Here is a 23,137-nt window from a genome sequence, read left to right as displayed (position 1 = left end):
AGAGAGGGACAGCGCTCCGTGTTCAAGATGTTACAGACCCTCGTTGTGATTGGTGGGTTTTACAATACGTATTACAGAAGGCGGGACTTCAAGTAGAGCAGACAGGTTGTCAGTAAAGACTCGCTGCATATGGAGGTGAGCTGAGGGCTGCACTAAGGGAGTTGAACCAACTCAGATTTAACCCGGGGTTATCAGGGAAAGTCCAGGTTGACAAACTCTGATTGATACACTGGTGTTAAACGGTTCTGCGGCAGTTATCAAGATGTCACTTAACTGAGTGGGGGTCAACTTAATCTGTGTTCTATGTTGCATAAAAGGGCCATGTTGGCAAAGCAAGAAGAGTTAGTTCGGGGTCATCCCTTTGTTCCCCGGGTCCTATGTTCCCCGCTAAGGTTAGGGTTAGGGTTAGGGTTCCCTGGTCCCATACAAAGCGGGGAACATAGAACCGGGGAAAATAGGACCCAGGGAACATAGGTACACTCCCGTTATTTCCTAATGGCTGGTGCTCTGATAATATCAGGATATGAGTTTAAATAAAGTGAACGTATTGTGGCCAACACAGGGACAGGGACGCTTGTTGGCAACACAATGTCAACAGAGTAAATTCATAAGTAACATTACAGTGTTCACTGACTGTGATATGATTGAATACCACAGCGGTAAACCAAGATTAAAGTGCTAAATTCACAGACAAAATATCTCTGAATCTAAACCGTTAATGAATTAACAGGAATGAAAGCAAGAAAGTGAGCCTGGACCAGAGTTATCCAGAGGAAACGTGTATAATGTATTGAATTAAGTATTATGTGGATTTAAAACTGCTCTATGGTTGAAAGAACTTTAAACCCTGAATTCAAATCTACTCCCTAAAGCACAGAGGCTGAATGTAATGCTACTGATATAAGTGTACCCTCTGGGTTCCTCTGCTCATAAAGTGTTTTGTATTCAATGTATGTATATTAGAAGTGAATGAATGTATTTCTATACTTTCTAACGATTGAATGGGAACATAACGGATGCATTCTGGCCTAGAGGTTTGCAGAGATACTGAATTCCCTCAGATAAGAATGGATATCTTTATAGAGATCATCATCAAGAGAAGCTAGAGGATTTTGATCTCTGAACACCCTCGCCCTCCACAGTGAGCCTCTCACAGTTTGTGTACCAATGATTCCAAATGTGCTGCCATTTTTCTCCACAGATTGTAGGTCTTTTTTTTCCCTTTATCAACAATTAAGGTACAATGACAAACTCACTTGGTACCATCAAAAACATTTTACTTCCATCATGGATTACACCTCTTACTGTAATATTAATTTTAGTCAACACAATGACATAAAAGAATAAAATAATAAATGCAAATAACAACAACAAACAAACAAACAAAATGAACTGGGGGCTAGAATAAATCATATTCAGACCTAAGTGCAAAACATTTTTGGATTTCCTTATACTTTTATTTAACATCATGAACTCATTTTTTCCCTTTTTTTTCTTTCTTTATTTGAACAGGGACAGTGCACAATAAAACATTAACCCTGTATATAACAAGGAGAGATGCATTGCACCGGGTTTTAGCAAGTTGCCATTTTCCACCCATAGTCCCTCTGCAGGTAGTTTAGTTCCTTCTACACTGGAATTGATTTGGTGAACCAACATTTGTGTATGTAATATTTTTATTTATATATAAAAAAAAAATTTTTTTATATATAAATATTATTGATAAGAATTTAAATTTGTTTTTGTTTGTTTTTTTTATCTTTCAAAATTGCTCTAATAGTAGTAAAATAAATCGGTATTTATGGATTTAAGATAAGATAAAATAAGATAAGATGTTCCTTTATTGATCCCCTATAGGGGAAATTCAGCAGCATATTGGAATGTAGTGGAGCAAGAGTAGAGAAAGATAAAAAAAAATGTTTTACATACACAATATACAAGTGGAATATGGTATGGATAACTGTACATGTGCAATGTTTTAAGTATTGCAAAAGCAGTTGTTCTTAACAGGTTAATAGTTAATATTTAGCGATCATGCAAGGACCTCCACAGGCTTTGGACTGTTTCACAGATATAAAAAAGGTGCTCTGTTTTTACATTTGTGTTGCACAGGTAAGAGTTATCTACATTAAATTTAAATCTTGTTCTTAACAATTCATTTGAAGGAAGTTCAGTCAGACAACTCACATCTGAAATGTTTATTACAGCTGTATAGCATATTTAGATTATGGCCTCTAGGCTCTGACCTCATCACTCCCCGCAGATATGTTTACATAGAGATATTGGGGAGTGATGAGCAAATACCTTAACCCCTAGCCTACAGGTGGATGCTGGGGTGATGGTGGGGCTTACAGCGCAGCAGCAGCAATACGGATGCAGAGCAACAGCGGCACTGACAGAGCAGAGGGAGAGCTGGGAAATTGTGCAGTTTAAATAGACCGCCAGATTGGAAGGGTGCGCTTGGTTAGTGATTATGGAGTGAGGCATGTCATGTGTGTATAGCAGGGCAGCTCAAGTTGACTGCCTGAACTAGCCGCAGGCTTCGCTCCATTGTTTATCACATCATTTTAAAAGATACCATTACAGAAAGAAACAGATTTTTGCTGCGCTGATATACAACATGACATGCCTCACTCCATAATCATTAATCAAGCGCACCCTTCCAATCTGGCGGTCTATTTAAACTGCACAATTTCCCAGCTCTCCCTCTGCTCTGTCAGTGCCGCTGTTACCCTGACCTATGTTAATCTTAAGCTTTCTTTCTTTCTTTCTTTCTACTTCATTGTAAAGTCCATTCTCAGTGTATTTCTACATCACACTTGTAGAAGTTGCATACTGGACCAGGATCGTTGGTGGTGAAAGCAAACTATTCTGTCCATGCACTATTAAATTCTCTATTTTTCTTTGATTTGGAATCCCGGTTCGGCAGAATATAGAGTGAAAGGTGGCAGGTTAGGAAATGTTTTTTTATTCGATATGTTTTTTTTTCTCGCACTGCAAGAATCACTTCAGGAGTACAACAATGATCAATTTTAATGAAAATGTTATTGTTATTATTAATTTGATTTTATTTATTTGTCAAAGCCACTGGAGCAGGGCCATTTCAAAGTGGTAACCCATTATCCTTCCACTCCACACTGTGTTTCAGAGGCTGTAGTGGGCTCCGTATTAAAGCTAGAGTGACAACACTGGTATCATGTGAAACTAGATGACCTAACGCATCCATTGTTACTAGTTGGCATGTCATGCTAGCATGTTGGGGGCTAAATAACACTCTAAAGTTAAATTATAGCTACATTTTGGGGATGGAAAAACTGGCATGGCCATTTTCAAAGGGATCCCTTGACCTCTGACCTCAAGATATCTGAATGGAGACGGGTTCTATGGGTACACACAAGTCTCACCTTTACAGACCCGCCCACTTTATGCTAATCCCATGCAGTTATTTGCATGTGGTATAAATGTGTCATTTTCACTGTCTATTTGAAGATTTCTACACACTGGGATCCATGAACAGTAATGGAATTACATAAATTGTAAACTGGAAAGCTGAGACACATACTTCATGCCACCCCTAATAAGTGAGTGCCTCACTTGTGCCCCCCCCAAGTCAAAAAAGTCTAAAAATGCCCCTGCACTGGAGAGGGTTCAGAAGGAACCTCATGAAGAAAGTGGTCAGTATGTAATTTCACTGATATTTAATTTAAGCGGAAGCGTCCTAGTGGGACTCCTGTATGTGACCTTACTGTAACAACAACCATCAAGACCATGAGATGCGTTAGAAGGTTCCGGAAATAGCTGGAAAGTGGATCTTGAGTTAAGAGTCTGCTTTACTTTATCACAGACGTTGACAAATAAAAGACCTGAACGTCTTCCTTTTAAACAAACTGTTTTATTGTAATACAGTTTACAGAGAAACACCTGTTGTTCACCCAGTTATAAACAAACAAAACAATAAAAACAAACTTAATTTACACAGGCATTCTTTAGAAGGTCAGTGGTTTAGTATGCTGCCGTAGCAGGGGCCTGTTCAAACACTATTGTCATCGACAGAAGCACAGGGACCTTATGGACTCCTTATGGGGTTCAATTGGAATTGGCCTTTTTTTCATGTCACGAGCATCAACATCTTTTGTGTCAACAACATCACATTCTTTTGTTCCACGTATATGCACTGTATTCTATGGAGGAGGATTAGGGCATGTGAAAAATGGATTTGAGTTCTGAGTTTAAAGTCAGAATTCTGGGAATAAAGTCAGATTTAATTAATCTTTTTTTTTACTTTTGTCTTTTAACTTTAAATTCAGAATTGCAAAAAAATATTTTTACTTCTGTCTTAAACTTTAAAGTCAGAATTAAATTTTTGTCACAACTCAAATACATTTTTTACATTTTACATTTTTTTTAAAATTCTTTTCCATAGTATTCACATTTTGCAAAAAAAAGTTTAAAAAAAGTAATCACTGGGTTTCATTACTGAATAACAGGTCCTGCCTCGGATTCAAAAGAGAAACAAAACAAATCGAAACACATCAGCTTTTCTTTTCTCTGCTCTTTAGCTTTTTAAAACACGACACTGTGGCTGTAGCATGATGCCTTCAGAGGCTCACATAATGAATGGAAACATTGCCATCCACGTGGTCATGGCATATGGTGGGTAAAAGTACTTTTCCATACAATTTTTTTTTTTCACTTTTCGTTCACATTCTATAACATTGTGTGTTGTCTCATGTTGCGGGGGATGAGGGTACCCGGGGAGGATAAAGTGACACTGAGACAAGTTAAGTCGCACAGAGACAAACAAATGGAAAATTAGATGGAGATATCTGACATCTGAGCATCTGAGGAATGTCCCTTTTCAAATGTTTAAATCAGATGTATACATGTACAGCACTGTACAAGGAATAGAATTTCTAGGATAATCCGTTGGAATTATCACTGTATTATCGGTTTTATTAAAGAGGCCCTAAACCTAAACAAGACCACATTGTATTATAAACAGCCTGTCCTTTCTGTAAAACCCCAAATGTGGCTTGGATGTGAAATAGGGGACTGTTAATTACTGTACACAACATAATGCCCAAGCTGCACACTTGCCTCCCCACAAACGCTGAAAAAAAAAAAGGATCAGAATCAGAGATCATGAGATCGAGTTGTTTTTGCTCTCTTTGGTGCGTGAGAAGAATCTGTGTGGGCTTGATTTAAGTCCAGTTTGTAACATGCACGTCGCACGCTGGCAGCATTTCCACAACCGTGTCACAGAAGGGGAGGGTGTTGAGGTTGAGCTGTGAATTTGTGAATGTGGGGAGGGAATGTGTGTTGGTTTTGCGTGGAGGCAGCAGTGCTCTTGGCAGTGGCTTTGGTCGCTGCGGGGTGTGTGGGTGTAGGAGTCGAGGTGGTTTATGGGGAGTCCAGACAGAGTGGTAGCAGTGTGGTTGTTGTTGTTTTCGTTGGCGGTGGATCATTTATGACCGTTTCCTTCGTCCCTCCAGGTTTCTAAAGTTGGATGGCCTGATCTTCATCTCAGCGAACTCGATCGAGTGCTCGTGGCCTTTCCAGTGGAACCAGTTCACACCCTGGAGAGGAGACAGACAAATGATGTTAATCAAAATGTAAGTTAAAGTAGTAAAGTGGAGGTCTTTATTCATGTTTCTGTCAGCCAAAGCAACCAACAGGAACGGCAACAAGCTTTATTTTTAAAGTTTAACTGGATGATGCAGATATATTATTGCTAACTTTATCACGGAATAAGCATGTGTTAAGAATGTGACATTGCCACGCCTATGCCAGGCCAAACATGACACATTCATAGTGGGCTGGCGTGTGTATTACACGCTTTCGCATGATACCGGGTTGCACTTCAGGAATCCTGCAATACCCTCAGACTAATGACCATCATTTAATTCAATTCAATTCAATTTTATTTGTATAGCGCCAATTCATAACAGAAGTTATCTCAGAACACTTTTCAAATAGAGCAGGTCTAGACCGAACTCCTTATAACATTATTTACCCAACAGTTCCCACCATGAGCAAGCACTTGGCGACGGCAGCAAGGAAAAACTGCCTGTTAAAAGGCAGAAACCTAGGACAGACCCCTTTGCTCTAGGTGGGTGGTCGTCTGCCATTCTCAATTTCAAAACATACAGTAACTGTACAATGAGTCTTGCTTTATGTAGCCGTACTGTACCTTGCTGTGACTGTTATCTCCATATCGTCCCATGAGATTGACGCGGTGGCAGTTTTTATACCAGAAGGCTCCCTTATAGGACAGGGCGCAGTTAGTTACAGCGATGTCATTGTCGTGGTCGTAAGTGGAGAATGGACGGCCATGGTGGTAGGTCATCGAGTCACCTAGAGAGACACACAGCAGAGAGGGAGTCGACTAAATGAAGGGTGGTACAGTTTCTGTTAACCATTAATTAAATTTTTTATTTAATGATAAAATGAGAAAGAAAACTGTCAATGAATAATGAAAAAAATCATAAAAGTAAAAAGCATATCAGGCCAAGTCTTCCCCTAATTAATACAAATAATATAATAATTGGACACAACCTACAGCTTCAAAACAATGATATTGGTTGTGTTCATTCAGTCGCGGTGAATTCTCGCAAATGCCATTAGGAGCACTAGGAGGAGCCAGAGGAACCTGATTGTTTCACAGATTATCTGTCTCATGTTCTACTGTCAGGATATAGTGAAAGTTTTAGCAAATATGACAAAAAGTGGCTGGTGGATTGGACGTGCTACGGTAAGCGTACTGACTCACTTCCGGTTTACTTCCTGCTCTGTGTACACTGTTTGGTGCTGTAGCTCTGTCAGTGAACGCTAAATATAAATTAGTTTTACTCGTTACAGCGGTTATTTACCCGCTTAACATTTAAACGTAGACTAGTTCTACTTAAACACTTGGAGTTTCTCCCTCTTTTAGGGACTTTTCACTACTTTCAAAGTTTTTCATACACTCTAGTTTCATTAGCATTAGCAGTTAGCTATGGCTTCTCCCTCTCCCTCTCCTCTGTCTTGCTCAGTGTGTCAGATGTTCAGTTATTCCTCTGCCTCCTTTAAAGATAATGGTACCTGTATTAAATGTAGTTTATTTACTGCGCTGGAGGCGAGGCTTAGTCAGTTAGAGGAACGGCACCGCACCACGGAGATATCTTTAGCCGCTATAGTTAGCCAGCCCCCGGTAGCCGGTGCGGTCCGACCGAAGGTAGCTTCTGTTAGCTCTGTAGATCCCCCGGTAGTTCCTCCGGTAGTTCCCCCGGTAGTTCCCGAGCAGCCGGGAAGACAGGGAGGCTGGGTGACTGAGCGAAGGAAGACTAGAACGGCGAAGCCCACAGGTCACCACCAACCGCTTCACGTTTCTAATACATTTTCCCCTCTCAGCGATACACCCGCTGAGGAACCAACTCTGGTTATTGGCAGCTCCATAGTCAGAAACGTGAAGTTAGCGAAGCCAGCGGCCATAGTTAAATGTATCCCTGGGGCCAGAGCGGGCGACATTGAATCAAATTTAAAACTGCTGGCTAAAGATAAACGTAAATACAGTAAGATTGTTATCCACGTCGGCGGTAACGACACCCGTTTACGCCAATCGGAGGTCACTAAGATTAATGTGGAGTCGGTGTGTAACTATGCTAAGACAATGTCGGACACCGTAGTTTTCTCTGGACCCCTCCCCAATGTGACCAGTGATGACATGTATAGCCGCATGTCGTCATTCCACCGCTGGCTGTCGAGGTGGTGTCCAGCAAACGATGTGGGCTTCATTGATAACTGGAAGCCTTTTTGGGGAAAACCTGGTCTGATTAGGAGAGACGGCATCCATCCCACTTTGGATGGAGCGGCTCTCTTATCTAGAAATATGGCGAAGTTTATTTCTAAAACCTGACAGTCCAGAGTTGGGACCAGGAAGCAGAGCTGCTGTCTTACACACTCCTCTGCGCTTTCTTTAGAACAGTCACCCACCCAAAACCCCATAGAGACTGTGTCTGTCCCCGACCACCTAAACTATTTAAAGAAATAAAAACAAGAGGAGTTCAACATAAAAATGTAATAAAAATTAAAACCAACTCCTCAGTAGCACAAAATAAGAGAATGAAATGTGGCCTGTTAAATATCAGGTCTCTGTCCTCTAAAGCTGTTCTAGTGAATGAATTAATATCAGATTATGATATTGATTTACTTTGTCTTACTGAGACCTGGTTGTCCCACGAGGAGTATGTTAGCCTAAATGAATCCACCCCCCAGTCATATTAATACTCACATTCCTCGAGGCACAGGCCGAGGAGGTGGAGTAGCAGCTATATATGATTCGAGCGTTTTAATGGACCCTAAACCTAAACTAAATTATAATTCATTTGAAAGCCTTGTTCTTAGTCTTTCTCACCCAAACTGGAAAACACTGCAGCCAGTTCTGTTTGTTATAGTGTACCACGCTCCTGGACCGTACTCTGACTTTATATCTGAATTCTCAGAGTTTCTATCAAGTTTAGTCCTTAAATCAGATAAAGTAATTATTGTAGGTGATTTTAATATTCATGTGGATGTTGACAATGACAGCCTTAGTAATGCATTTATATCATTAATAGACTCAATTGGCTTCTGTCAGAGTGTAAATAAAACCAACTCATTGTTTTAATCACACTCTTGACCTTGTTTTATCATATGGCATTGATATTGAACATTTAATAGTCTTCCCACATAATCCTTTCCTATCTGACCATTATTTAGTAACTTTTGAATTCATACTATTAGATTATAAGCCATTAGGCAAAACTTCCTACAGCAGATGTTTATCTGACAGTGCTGTAGCTAAATTTAAGGAGGAGATTCCTTCAGTGTTTAATTCAATGCCATGTCTGAATTTAACAGAGTCCTATAACAACTTTAGTCCCTCTGAAATTGATAATCTTGTCGATAGTGCTACAGGCTCACTACGATCAACATTAGACTCTATCGCTCCTATAAAAGGAAATTATTAAAACATAGGAGACTAGCACCTTGGTATAACCACCAAACCCGCCAGTTAAAGCAAATAGCTAGGAAATCTGAAAGGAAATGGCGCTCTTCCAAATTATCAGAATATCGCTCAAATTGGCAAGATGATCTTAAGATTTATAGAAAGGCCCTCCGTAATGCCAGAGGAGCCTATTACTCAGCACTAATAGAAGAAAATAAGAACAACCCTAGGTTCCTCTTCAGCACTGTAGCCAGGCTGACAGAGAGTCACAGCTCTATTGAGCCACATATCCCCATAAACTTAAGTAGCAATGACTTCATGAGCTTCTTCTATAATAAAATTATTACTATTAGAGAAAAAATTAATCACCAACTGCCATCAACAGTTATCAGTGGCTCTCCAAGTTCAGGGACTTCTGTCAATGTAAACTTAGATGTATATTTAGACTGTTTTTCTGCTATCGATCTTCATCAGTTAACTTCAATCATTTCTTCATCGAAGCCATCAACCTGTCTGTTAGACCCGATCCCAACTAGGCTGCTTAAAGAAGTTGTTCCCTTAATTGGCACTTCTTTACTGGATATGATTAATCTTTCTTTATTATCAGGATATGTACCACAGTCCTTTAAAGTAGCTGTAATTAAACCCCTTCTTAAAAAGTCTACTCTTGACCCAGGGGTTTTAGCCAACTATAGACCGATTTCTAACCTCCCGTTCCTCTCTAAGATTCTGGAGAAAGTAGTCGCCAAAGAGTTGTGTGACTTTCTACATAACAATAGTTTATTTGAGGATTTTCAGTCAGGATTTAGAGTTCATCATAGCACAGAGACAGCTCTGGTTAAAGTTAATAATGACCTTCTGACTGCTTCTGACAATGGACTTGTCTCTGTACTTGTATTATTAGATCTTAGTGCTGCATTTGACACCATTGACCATGATATTCTTTTACAGAGACTTGAGCATCAAATTGGCATTAAAGGAACTGCCCTAACCTGGTTTAAGTCATACTTATCAGATCGTACTCAGTTTGTACATGTTAACGATGAATCCTCCATAAATACTAAAGTTAGTCATGGAGTTCCACAAGGTTCTGTACTTGGACCAATACTATTTACTTTATATATGCTCCCTTTAGGCAACATTATTAGGAATCACTCCATTAACTTTCACTGTTATGCAGATGATACGCAGTTATATCTATCAATCAAACCCAATGAAATTAATCAATTATCTAAATTACAAACATGTCTTAAGGACATAAAATCCTGGATGACCTGCAATTTTCTGATGTTAAACTCAGAAAAAACCGAAATTCTTGTTCTTGGCCCCAAAAACCTTAGAGACTCATTGTCTAAAGATATAGTCACTCTAGATGGCATTAACTTGGCCTCTAGCACCACTGTCAGGAATCTTGGAGTTCTCTTTGATCAGGATTTGTCATTTAACTCCCACATAAAGCAGACCTCTAGGACTGCCTTCTTTCATTTACGTAATATTAGAAAAATTAGACACATACTATCACAGACAGATGCAGAAAAACTAATCCATGCATTTGTTACTTCAAGGCTGGATTACTGCAACTCTTTATTATCAGGTTGCCCCAATAAGTCCATTAAAACGCTCCAATTAATTCAGAACGCTGCAGCACGAGTACTGACAGGAACTAGAAAAAGAGATCACATCTCTCCTGTACTAGCTACTCTGCATTGGCTCCCTATAAAATGTAGAATTGAATTTAAAATACTCCTCCTCACCTATAAAGCTCTTCATGGTCAGGCCCCTTCATATCTTAAAGAGCTCATAGTACCCTATTACCCCACTAGAACACTACGTTCTCTGAATGCTGGGCTACTTGTGGTTCCTATAGTCTCTAAAAAGTAGAACAGGAGCCAGAGCCTTCAGTTACCAAGCTCCTCTCCTGTGGAACCGGCTTCCAGTTGTGGTTCGGGAGGCAGACACCCTCACCACTTTCAAGAGTAGGCTTAAGACATTCCTCTTTGATAAAGCTTATAGTTAGGGCTGGATCAGGTGAGTCCTGAACCATCCCTTAGTTATGCTGCTATAGGCCTACACTATCGGGGATTTCCCATGGTGCACTGAGCTACTCTCTTCCTCTCTCTTTCTGCACTCATTCATGTCCCTTTAATGCATGTTACTAACTCCACTTCTTCCCCGGAGTTCTTGTGCTTTCTCGTCTCGCAGGTTCTCATGGATCCTGGTGGAGCCTCCTGCCATGGTCCTGCTTGACTGCCATTGCCAATACTGTTGTTGCTGTGCACCTGTCTGTCTGTCTCTCTCTCTCTCTCTCTCTCTCTCTCTCTCTCTCTCTCTCTCTCTCTCACCCCAACTGGTCGAGACAGACGACCACCCACCTAGAGCCGGAGGATCTGTCCTAGGTTTCTGCCTTTTAACAGGCAGTTTTTCCTTGCCCTTGTCGCCAAGTGCTTGCTCATGGTGGTACTGTTGGGTCTCTGTAATTAATGTTAAAGAGTTCGGTCTAGACCTGCTCTATTTGAAAAGTGTCCTGAGATAACTTCTGTTATGAATTGGCGCTATACAAATAAAATTGAATTGAATAAAATTGAATTGAAAAAGTTATTTTTATAAAGTCACCTACTGCTGCTTTAATGTTTGTACCCCTTACATAAACAGTGTTATATGTGTATATTATTGTTCAGTCCTGGTCCAGTATGAACATTTGCATATTCATGGTATCTTTAATAAGGTAGAAGGAGTAGATTATTTTTTAAGGATTTCAATGTGGAAATTATACTTTTTTTTTAAACATATCACACACACGTTATTTAATAATATGTGTCTGGAGGGGATCTTTAAAGGCTGCTGACATTCTGTATTTTCTTATTCATTTCTATTTTTCTTATTTTCCTATTGTGTGTATGTATCCAAAGCCTTGTATATCTTCTTCCTCTTACCCATAAATCTCTATTGTTGTCAAAAAACTAATAAAAACACATCAGTGAGCCACACTGTTGCACTGGGTGACATGTTCCTTCATTACAATGAACACAAACACTATAGTTCCGTTTGACTCAATCCAATTTACACAGTCCTGCTGCCCAAAAATACCCACTACAGCACCAAATGTGCAGCCGAAAATACTCCCCAACAAATGCCCTATTTCCTGCTGTTAATATATATGAAACAAAATATCTGTGAGCTGTTTTTAAGAGATTTCAGTAGGAACACTTGGGTTTTTGAATGCCACTGACAGAATAGGGAAGTCAAGACAGTACTGAGAGACAAACTGAACCATTGTGTACATGTTGGGCTGCAGGCTACAGAAGTCAGCTTTACCTGCTGTTCCACTGTATCCTCCTACGTGGACCTTGTAGCGGGTCCGGGGATCAGAGACAGAGAACTTGTCGTACTGAGCGTAGGCTGTTTCTCCCTTATCTCTCAGGTCGACTCGCAGCTCGTACTGACCTCCGGCTGTGATCTTATGCAGGTTGGAAAGACCTGAGTGACAGAGATTATATATATGAGCTGGACTGCAATAATTACGACTCAGTGATGGCTTTAATAAGATATTATAATGTGTTATATAAGTAAAAAATATATATGATTAATAAGACTAAATCATATTTGAAGGCTGATACCTTATTATAAAATGAATCAATGTAGAATATTTTTCCAATCAAAACCGTGTCTGAGTTAAAAGATTTTGCATCAGATATATAATCACACAAAAGCACTGGATGACAGTGAAAACACCAGATGCTCTTCGTTGTGTATAAATCACCTTCATTACTAGCGGCGCATATTGATATATGAGCAGCTCTCTATGTGTTGTGGAATGCTGTGTTGTGCTCTGATGTTTCAAGAAATTACCCAGCCAGAATTCATCATTCATGTCACCGAAGCCGGCTGTGTAATTCTTCCAGTTGCGGAAAAACTCAAGTCTGCCACTCTGGCGTCGGAGGAAAACCTGCACAGAGAAAGTCAATAATAATGAGAAGTTTTACTGTCTAGATGTTCCCATGAAACCCATATATGGGTTTTCCCAAAGAAAAAAACAGATTTTAAAAAAGAATCTTGAAAATATCCTGGATATTTCTTGTTTTGTCGAAACTGAACTGAGGCAAAGAATGGACGCAAACATCTCCAAATAAATTAATCACAATCAACTCTCTGGGAAGGTATTCTTAACTGACATTAAAGCTGCATTCATTTATTTTTTCTGTCCGTTTGGGTACAAGCTGTGAACAAAACATTGACATATTATTACCATATGAAGTTATTATGGAGACCTATTAATACCTCCAGCAGAGACAGAGCAACAGTTTCATTCATTTAAAGTTGTGTTTCTGGTCATCCAACAAAAGTCCACCAACCCCTGAGAAATATATCTATCTCTTGCTAAATGATGTATTGTGTTTAGTAGCTAGTTGCTAACTTTGTCTGTCTGTCATTTTGGTGCAGGGCACAGGGGTGCCTCCAAAGGTGAGACAGTAGGGATGTCACAAGAACCCATACTACAATGCCAATTCAGAAAACATGACAGTACTTGTTTTTCCACAGTATTATAGGCAGAGTTGGGCTAGTTACTCAAACAATGTAATTTATTACTCATTACTCTTTTCAAAAGTGATATTATTACTTGACTTATTACTCCCTGCCAACAGTAATTAGTTTCACTACAAGTTTTTCAGCTGTTGAATGTTTCCATCTTTCAGTTTCTTCCACGGTTACAAAAATGAATCTATTTGGCCTAGATGAGACGTTCTCCTGCAGGAGAAGGAATGGGTAATCCGTAATGATGACTGTTTTTTGCACTGATATCAGTACAACCTAAGTGACCACAAACCACAAGACTATAACTGTGATAGAAATGGAGGGCAGTGCAACTCCAAGCTGCCTAGCCAGCAGGAGGGATGCTTTGTGGTGAGCTGGGATTTTATAACTCAACCATGAGCAGGATGCGCAGACTTTATGTTTTCACATCACAGGTGATGAAGAATGTGAGGTAAAAAAAATTAGACTCATGTAGGCTGATACTGATTAAATAATGTATAATTAAATCAATAATAATATTTTTTCATAATAGTTAATGTCAAAGAAAATAATAATATATAGCCAGCCAGTCGCTTCTATAATACACAATACAAAAATCAGTTAGTGCTGCTTTAAATATGAACACATGTTGAGCATATACAGTGTGTGACTTACGATCCATCCACCTCCATCGGTGCTCATGTCACAGTAGACCTGGACTGGCTGGCTCTCATCTCCACCCAGATAGATGGTATACAGGTCTGATGCGGTTTCACCATTTAGCAGGGCCTGTGAGCAGTCCCTGGGGTATCTGTACAGCACGCCAGCTACACACAAAAAATAGATGATATGATTGAACAATTAACAAAGTGGACTCTGTAACAAGGGATAGTGGATGGGACTGTATTGCTAATGTGAGTGTCTAGTCTAAGCTGACTCTTTTTGTGAATCTAGGTGTAACGCATAAAGTGCGCAAGCATTTATTGATGAGTTGGGGGTCACCAGTCAGTCACAAGGATAACACAGGCAGGGTGCGAACTACAGGTGAGCTCCCCTAAAAACATTTTGTGAAACTTGGTCTCTAAAATATTGACAGTATCATAATAATAGCAATGTCCCTCCAGGATTTAGCATTTTGTTGGAATTGTTGCAGCCTAAAATGCCTGATTTCATGGCAGTCTTCCTAGAAAATTGTGAGGCATGTTGCAATGTTTTTAGGGTTTTTTTGTGATGAAATTGTGGGACAAAGTGAAGATTGCAAAAATAGTTCCCTTTGTATTTTAATTAATTTAAAATCGAAGGGAACTTGTTCCAGAATAAAATCAACAGTTTGTAGGGTAAATGTGAGATGTTGGTGTTGCACATGTCTGCATCTTCAACACTAGAAACAAGAAAGTTTTGAACTGGATACAATTATTGGTTGAATTGGTTGAATTTGCAGAAAAGTTCAAGGCCACACAGAATTCCCAGAGATTGGTTGAATTTTCATTGATTGTTGTGATCGCTGCTTCCTGGAAGGAATACTAAATGCTATTTTGATATTTATTTTTGTACATCTTCATCATCATGGATTGTACTAACACAGACTTAGCATATATAACAGGACAACAAGATCAACAAAATAGACATAGACTAATATGTACAGGTACACATATATATAAACAAACAAAAAACAATAACATTTGTAGACACTAGACAATAGTGCAATGGTGCAGAGTACAAAGGAGGCTGAAATAAATCTTTACGTGCAGGTTTCTTTATGTACATGAGGTAGGTGGATATTACAGTATGCACAGCATGGGTAGATGTATTACAATGATAGTATTTGTGGTGTTTCCTGCCCGTTTCCTGGCTAGGACAGTACAGGGGTGACTGTCCGTGGCGCCCTCTTGTATTAATGTATGAGTTATGCGTGATGGTGACGCATCACTAAATCACTTTAGCAGCAGCACAATATCATTAACTTCTGATCAGAAAACATCAAAGTATATCCCTTACCATCGCATCAGTAAAAAAAGTGAGCAGAGTTACAAAAATACACTGTAATATGATTATCGTATTATATTATAGTTGTTGAATTACGTGATTATGTAAAACAAATTAAGTAACACTACTTAGTTTTGTAAGTTAAAACCATTCTTGATTAAGCAGCTTTTTCTAGAATTTTTAAGTGACACTAGCTTTACTAGTTACTAGTTTTTCGCTAGTTTGTAAGTTACAGAAACATTACTGATTAAGTATTTTTTACTTGGTTTTATGTTTTCATAGTACAAATACATTTTTTAAAAAGAAGTCAGTGTCACTTATAAATTCTAGTCAAAGCTGCTTAATCAAGAATGTTTTTAACTTACAAAATTGTGTTAGTGTCTTAAAATTTTCAATTGAGGGGCGGCTGTGGCTCAGAGGCAGAGCGGGTCGTTCCTTAATCGGAGGGTTGTGGGTTCGATCCCCGGCTCCTGGTGCCACACGTCGAAGTATCCTTGAGCAAGATACTGAAGCCCAAATTGCTCCTGATGCCATGCATCGGTGTGTGAATGTGTATGAATGTTAGTTTCTGTTTGATGGACTTTGCCCTTACTGTGTGAAAGGGTGAATGTGGCACGTAGTAGTGGTTGGAAGACTAGTTTCAACAATTTTAATTGAAAGTTATCAGGTTTTACAGTGTACCAAACTCAGGTAAATGAGAAATGCCCCTAACTGCATTATTAATAGTATAAAAAAAACACCTATTAAAAGCTGTTTGATACTTCTTGAGATATCTTGCAACAGACAGTCTGTATATGAGTTCACTCACTGGTGGTGAAGATAGTAGTGATGACTCGGCTTCTCTTAGGACCAGCAATTGCCTGCAGCCTGACTGAATACTCTGTGGAGGTGCTGAGCTGAGCCATGTTATAGGATACAGCAGTAGGACTCAGGACCACCTCCTGAAAGAGGAAGAATGTTCAAACATTTTATTCCTGAACACAGTTTTATAGATTTAATGCATTACTGACCGGTTAGATCAGTATCTATGGCACTCTGGTGTGCACTCACCCGCACAGTGCCGTCAGCAGACTCGAAACTGAGGATGTACCCGGTGATGTAAGCACGAGGCGGCTTCCAGGTCAGCATGCCGCTCTCCGTCTGGATATTACTCGCCGCTAGGTCCTGAGGGGCGTCCACATCTAAGAACACATTTCACACAAGTCCATATTCTGCTCTTTGTCCCTTTTTGTGATGTAATTTATGTTTTAACTTATCTTTCAATTACGCATTTCTACATCAGTGCAGTAATCCTGTAACATCAAAACAATAACAAAAGACAAGATTTAGCGTGGGATCCTGGGAGTCATTGCAGTCAGCTTCTCCCGGTTAGGATTCTTTCAGTGTTCATCGTTCAGGAGGTTTCTACCGGGAGCCCAATGATCCACAGAGGTCTCCTCCTCTCCAAAACAACTGGACCCACTGGTTAAAACTGCTAAAAACAATGAATAAAGCAGTTCTACCTTAAAAATCACTGTTTCTCCCACGCTGTTGGGCAGACAGAGGACTTCCCGGAGGGGCTGCGACCCGAGCGGCTGCTAACATTATTGTTTCTCTAATAATTTAAGATCCAGACGTCCGATGACTAAAATCCTTCATCTGGTTCAAATCTAGAGTTAAAAAGCACCAAGATCTAAACAGTGGATGGTAACAATGTGGCTTCAGACTGGATAAACAGTCAATGTATGACAGCTTCTGGCAGACAACCACAACACTGACGCAGGCACAAAGGGGATATGACGCCATCGACAGGCGACCGGTGAAATGCAGCGTTACCTGAATAAAATGACTAATTTCTCTAAGTTTGAACATTGCTGGAAACATTTGGGATAATAGAAGTACAAAACTCAACTACATATAGAACATAGCTCAAGAGTTTATAGACAGCTTTAATGTGGAAATGTTATAACCTTAACTGTACTTGGCAAATGGCCACTATGATTAGGTTTGAATCAGTTAACAATCAGGAAAGAAACAGATAGACCCTTAGGAAGAAATGCTCACCAGTTGTAAACTCGGTTGTAGTTGCTGCACTCTTGGCCAAGTCCCTCACAGCATAGACCTTCACAGTGTAATGTGTTGCTGGCGTCAGAGAGCTCATCTCAAACTCCACCACGTTACCCGACACACGTTCCATCACTGGAGCCACTGGAAGGACACAAATGTCAGTTAGCACATCTAGAGCAAACATGCAGGATAAGAGGCTGACAGTGTGAGAGGAAGCAAACTTGGTTTGGACAAATATGGCTATTTTATTTAAAACTGAATATTGGAATATAAGTCATGTTGTCTCACTCAGATATGAGCTAAATTCCCCCCTTCCCTCAAGAAAATTATTCCACATCTGAACTAATTCTTTGCACCAAGAGGCAACTCTCACTAGTTCTTCATTGAAAGGCAGTGATGATTATTTAATGACCATCAGTTTGCAGCATCTCTATTATGGTTCAACAATGGACGGTGAAGGAACAACTGTTGTGAAGTAAAATCATTTTTTCAAAATTGTTCAATACAGTATATGTTTATTCCATTGACATGGTGGACAGAGCTTCCATGTCTGTAAGTCTGTGCATGGGTTGCAAAAAGAAAAAGTCAGATAGTATTGAGCCTTATGGAGAAATTAGCTGACTTCTCACTTGATTTATTAGCTCAGTAAACATTTTCCTAATGAGTTTATGATCTCAATCTCTAGTTTAAAGTCTTCAGCATACAGCATGATGTTCATTTAATAAATTATGGTCCCATTTAGAGTAAAATAGACTATAATGCAGGTCGTGGCTACCTTGTGATTGACAAGTTATTCTCAGTGACTCCGTCCAGCTCAACGCACCAAACTCAGATCAAACTGTCAAACTAGACAGTGCTGATAAAACATGAATCAAGATTTGGTTACTGCGTGGACTATTTCTCTCCTAATTCAATTCAATTCAATTTTATTTGTATAGCGCCAATTCATAACAGAAGTTATCTCAGGACACTTTTTCAATAGAGCAGGTCTAGACCGAACTCTTTAAAACATTAATTACAGAGACCCAACAGTACCACCATGAGCAAGACCTTGGCGACCAGTTGGGGTGAGAGAGAGAGACAGAGAGGCAAACAGACAGACCGGCGTGCACAGCAACAACAGTAGCAACATCTAATAGTAAAATCTTTCCACAAACATATTTTAGCATTTTAGTGTACTGTTTAGCTGCAATATGAGATTGTTTCCTGCTACAGATGAGTCGAAACTACACAGCAAGTGAGAGCAGCTCAACTGCTGACTCAACAAAACATCATGGTGACACTATATAACGTTATATATAGAATGTGTGTACATGCATGTGAAGTTGCCCGAGGTTCTGACCAAGGCTTGTTCAACTATTACTGGAGAACAGACGGACACAGGGATGGTCAATTTGCGGCACTGGAAGTTTTTTTCACATTTTGTGCTGACGTACAACGGTAAGCGTACTGACTCATTTCCGGTTTACTTCCTGCTCCTGTGTGCAGTGGTTACTGCTGTAACGTTAGCTCTGTCAAGTGAACGCGAAAAAATAGTTTTACTCGTTACAGCGGTTATTTACCCGCTTATCATTTAAACGTAGACTAGTTCTACCTAAACAGTCGGAGCCAATTCCTTCTTTTAGCGACGTTTCGCTAACAAATTACAAAGTTTTCACACACGCTAGCTTCATTAGCATTTAACACTCAACGATGGCTTCTCCCTCTCCCTCTCCTCTGTCCTGCTCAGTGTGTCAGATGTTCAGTTATTCCTCTGCCTCCTTTAATGATAATGGTACCTGTATTAAATGTAGTTTATTTACTGCTCTGGAGGCGAGGCTCAGTGATCTAGAGGCACGGTACCGCACCACAAAGTCATCTTTACCCGAAATAGCTAGCCAGTCCCCGCTAGTCGGTGCAAGCCAACCCACGGTACCTTCTGTTAGCCTTTCCCCGGTAGTTCCCGAGCAGCCGGGAGGCCAGGGAGGCTGGGTCCAAACCGCAGAAGCCCTCGAGTCACCACCAACAGGTTCATGTTAACAATAGATTTTCCGCACTAAGCGACACACCCGCTGAGAAACCAACTCTGGTTATTGGCAGCTCTATAGGATATGGATAGCACCATTAGAAACGGGAATTTAGAGAAGCCAGCTACAACAGTCTCTCTCTCTCTCTCTCTCTCTCTCTCTCTCTCTCTCTCTCTCTCTCTCTCTCTCTCTCTCTCACCCCAACTGGTCGAGACAGACGACCACCCACCTAGAGCCGGAGGATCTGTCCTAGGTTTCTGCCTTTTAACAGGCAGTTTTTCCTTGCCCTTGTCACCAAGGTCTTGCTCATGGTGGTACTGTTGGGTCTCTGTAAATTAATGTTATAAAGAGTTCGGTCTAGACCTGCTCTATTTGAAAAGTGTCCTGAGATAACTTCTGTTATGAATTGGCGCTATACAAATAAAATTGAATTTATGGATATATACTAGATACCTGAGTCTGCACTGTAGGTGATGACGTAGCCATCTACGGTGGCTATGGCGGGCTGCCAGAGCAGCAGAGCTTCAGTGTCTGTGATGTTGACTGCAGTCAGACCACGGGGCTTATCCAAAGCTGTAACACACACACACACACACACACACACACACACACACACACACACAGTCAGAGTGAGTTGACCATACTATGGACAGAGCTATTGTGTTGGAAGGAAGCATCTCCACCATGAACACAAATGACTGTAAAAGTGTTAAACAGAAAACATTGTCACAGATTCATTTTAGTTAGCTTTGCTTTTGTACTTTTTACCACCATACATATATTTTTTTCCATTAGCTGTTTTGGCTTATCAATGCGAAGCAAGTTATAACAGTGTCAACAACCTGCTGAATCCAGGCACAATATACAGTTTTATAACTGGCCTTAATATAATTTAAGAATGTGTGTGTGTTGTAGTGTCCGTAGTCTTACCTGTGGTGATGCTGTCTGATCCCGGCTCACTCTCCCTTTGACCCTTGACAGAGACAACAGTGACCTCATAGGTGACCCCGGGGGTCAGGTTGGGCAGTACAGTCTGAGACACAGAGCCGTCCACTGCCAGTGTCTTATCATTACCTGAGAGTCATCACAGCACATGTCAAAAAGAGCATTTAGATAATTCTCTCAGAGTTCACAGTATAACCTAAACCTAAATCTAGATTTTTGTGTAAAATTGTGCTAAATGTTTTAAAGATTCCAATGGATTTTTACCATGAATGGTTTTTCCATATTTGTGTTACTAATACACATAAATAAGCCTACAATGTGTCATTTGTCATATATCATTATATAAAGTAACCTCAAATGGTTGACTCTATATCAGCATTGGCCTTGCAATGTTTAGGGTAATTTAAAACAATAGAAGGCATGTTGAAGCATTTTCAACCCAAGATTATTATAACTTGTCAATACACCAGCACTGATGTGTTTAGTCATGTTTGTTATTTTGCATGATTTTCTCCTCATGGTCCCTTATTCAGAAGAAAAACCTGTGCGGTCACTAGAGGGCAGAATCACTCTATCATTGGAGAGAAAAGTTTGCTCTGCAGATGATGAGGAAGAAACTCATCGGTAGGTCAGTGATGATAGAGCAGTGAGAGGGAATATTCACCTACTGATTTCAAAATCAGCTTATTGGAAGAAGTCTAAGAATTACATGTTAAAATGTCTTTTTCTTGATGTCAACGGGTATGTAGTTGATGGTAAAACTATTAAAGCTTATTGGGGGGATACATTTCTTTTCCAGTTCAACCTTTTCTTGAATCAAGTGACAGCGTAGCAATAAGTGGCCAGATCTTCCCTGTTTCAGTAGTGAAGAGTGTCATACATGAGGACACTGACCTCCATGAGCGGGCACATAAGTGACCCTGTAGCTGTCCACCCGAGCTCTTGGAACCACCCAGTGAACGGTGGCCGATGTGTCGGTGACATCAGAGAAGCGGATGCCCTTGGGTGAGCCCAGGTCTGGCACAAACAAGACAGAAACAGCAGGTGGGGGCAAAAACAGACAAAAAAACGGTTTAGTCAATATGTGTACTGCCTTTTTAGGACTGGACACTGAACATCAATAAATGCACAAAATTGACAAATAGTGAGTATTTTCTGCCTTAAATTCAAGCAGCAGACTGGAAAATACACCCACATATAGGCAGAGTAGATCCACCACTGAAAGGCACACGTTTTACAGCAAAAGAGAGCAAGAAAGAGCGAGGTAGACAGACAAAGGGGGCCTGGGGAGGCCCGGGCTTGTGGAAAGACCCTTCCCAGCTAACAGCGAGCCACAGTATCTTGCGTGACAGACCTGAGGAGATTAACTTGCCCCCATTTCATGGCAAAACAAAAGTGAAACATGCGCCACGCAACCCAAGAGTAAAGCCTTAGCCCCAGGGAGGACAGGGACACCGCCACCCGTTCTATGTGACACAGATAACTGCCCCCCCCCCCCCACACACACACACACACACTTTACAAAGAGCGACTCTGTCACATGGGGCCAGGCAGTCAAAGACAAAATTTGGGAGGACAACCGGCCAGAGACGACACAATGAAAGGAACACAGTAAAAAGCAGAGGAAATGTCCTTAGTGGGGATCGACTGATATGAGTTTTTAAGGCTTTTCTGATAGTTTTGGGTTGAAGCTGGGGAGACTACATTTCCCACAAATTTGTCTGGCCTACTCAACTCACTTATACTCAAATACAGTAATGCATTATGGTCCACATGTGGGTCAGATCTGGTAGCCGCTTATGGCTCTTAACTCAGCCATCTGTATGACCATAGCTGGCTCTATTCTGGCCCTACGTTGGAGCAGACAAGTTTCAGTACTGGTTCCAGTAGTCAACTAAACCTTAACCAAACTAATATTATTTTACACAAATACACACAATCCCTTGGGATAGTTATAATGCCTGATTTAATGGCAGCTTGTCTGTTTTCATGCGTTTTCTGCAGTGAAATTGTGAAAATTGCAATTTAGTTGCAATTTTTTGGGGTATAATTTTTAATCAACCGCAACTTGTTCCAGTGAGAATAAATTTACTAGCTTTTTGATTACTAGTTTGGTGAAACTCGTGGAAAACTTCAGTAATTGGTCAAATTTGCTGAAAATTTGCAGTGATTGGACAAAATTGCAGGGTTGCACAGAATTCACAAGGATTTGGTTGAATTTATGTCAGTTGTTGCAAATATCTGGCCACCAGATCTGGCCCAAATGTGGACTGTAATTCAGTGCTGTATTTGGAGAGTACAGGCCAGACCTATTTTGCTATGTGGGAATTCTCCATTAAACCAGGATAATACTACAATAAAAATGCATCGATATAGTTGCTTCATATCCATCATATCAGACTTTTTAGTAGAAGTTTGATATCAGTAAACCCATATATTCTGATCCAGCAGCAGTCTGGAGCCCTGAGATCAGCAGCCTGTAAGCTGCCATGTGGTCCATGTTAGAGTGTGTGTATTGCTGTAAACCTGGGTTGTGTTCAAAGTCCCTCTGCTGCTATCTGCTGGAACCACTCAGGTGCACTGACAGACAGGTTGAAACACTGAATTGGGATATTCAGTGTTTCACATAGCCACTGACACAAGGCATTGGACAAATACTTTGTTACCAGGTTAGTAG

At 40.3% G+C, this 23,137-nt stretch overlaps 1 protein-coding gene across 6 annotated transcripts in view; it reads right to left on the bottom strand.

Moving 5' to 3' along the window:
• Window positions 1–3,872: 3,872 nt before the first annotated feature.
• The window catches only part of tncb (tenascin Cb), a 117,137-nt gene continuing 97,872 nt past the window's right edge, over window positions 3,873–23,137 (bottom strand). For all 6 annotated transcript variants that reach the window (XM_051422259.1, XM_051422260.1, XM_051422258.1 and 3 more), the window contains 11 exons: window positions 21,355–21,477; window positions 20,446–20,589; window positions 19,969–20,088; window positions 17,507–17,650; window positions 16,514–16,644; window positions 16,272–16,404; window positions 14,153–14,304; window positions 12,815–12,911; window positions 12,281–12,442; window positions 6,191–6,354; window positions 3,873–5,576 (listed from right to left, as the gene is read on the bottom strand). In XM_051422259.1, the coding sequence (XP_051278219.1) occupies window positions 5,466–5,576; window positions 6,191–6,354; window positions 12,281–12,442; window positions 12,815–12,911; window positions 14,153–14,304; window positions 16,272–16,404; window positions 16,514–16,644; window positions 17,507–17,650; window positions 19,969–20,088; window positions 20,446–20,589; window positions 21,355–21,477 (1,481 nt within the window). In that variant the 3' untranslated portion in view covers window positions 3,873–5,465. The remainder of the gene's footprint in view (window positions 5,577–6,190; window positions 6,355–12,280; window positions 12,443–12,814; window positions 12,912–14,152; window positions 14,305–16,271; window positions 16,405–16,513; window positions 16,645–17,506; window positions 17,651–19,968; window positions 20,089–20,445; window positions 20,590–21,354; window positions 21,478–23,137) is intronic.

The sequence above is a fragment of the Dicentrarchus labrax genome, unplaced genomic scaffold (assembly GCF_905237075.1).
Source record: "Dicentrarchus labrax unplaced genomic scaffold, dlabrax2021, whole genome shotgun sequence".
In the NCBI taxonomy this organism is placed as follows: domain Eukaryota; kingdom Metazoa; phylum Chordata; class Actinopteri; family Moronidae; genus Dicentrarchus; species Dicentrarchus labrax.
Note: the sequence above shows the minus strand (reverse complement) of the source record. Positions and strands in the feature narration are given on the sequence as shown.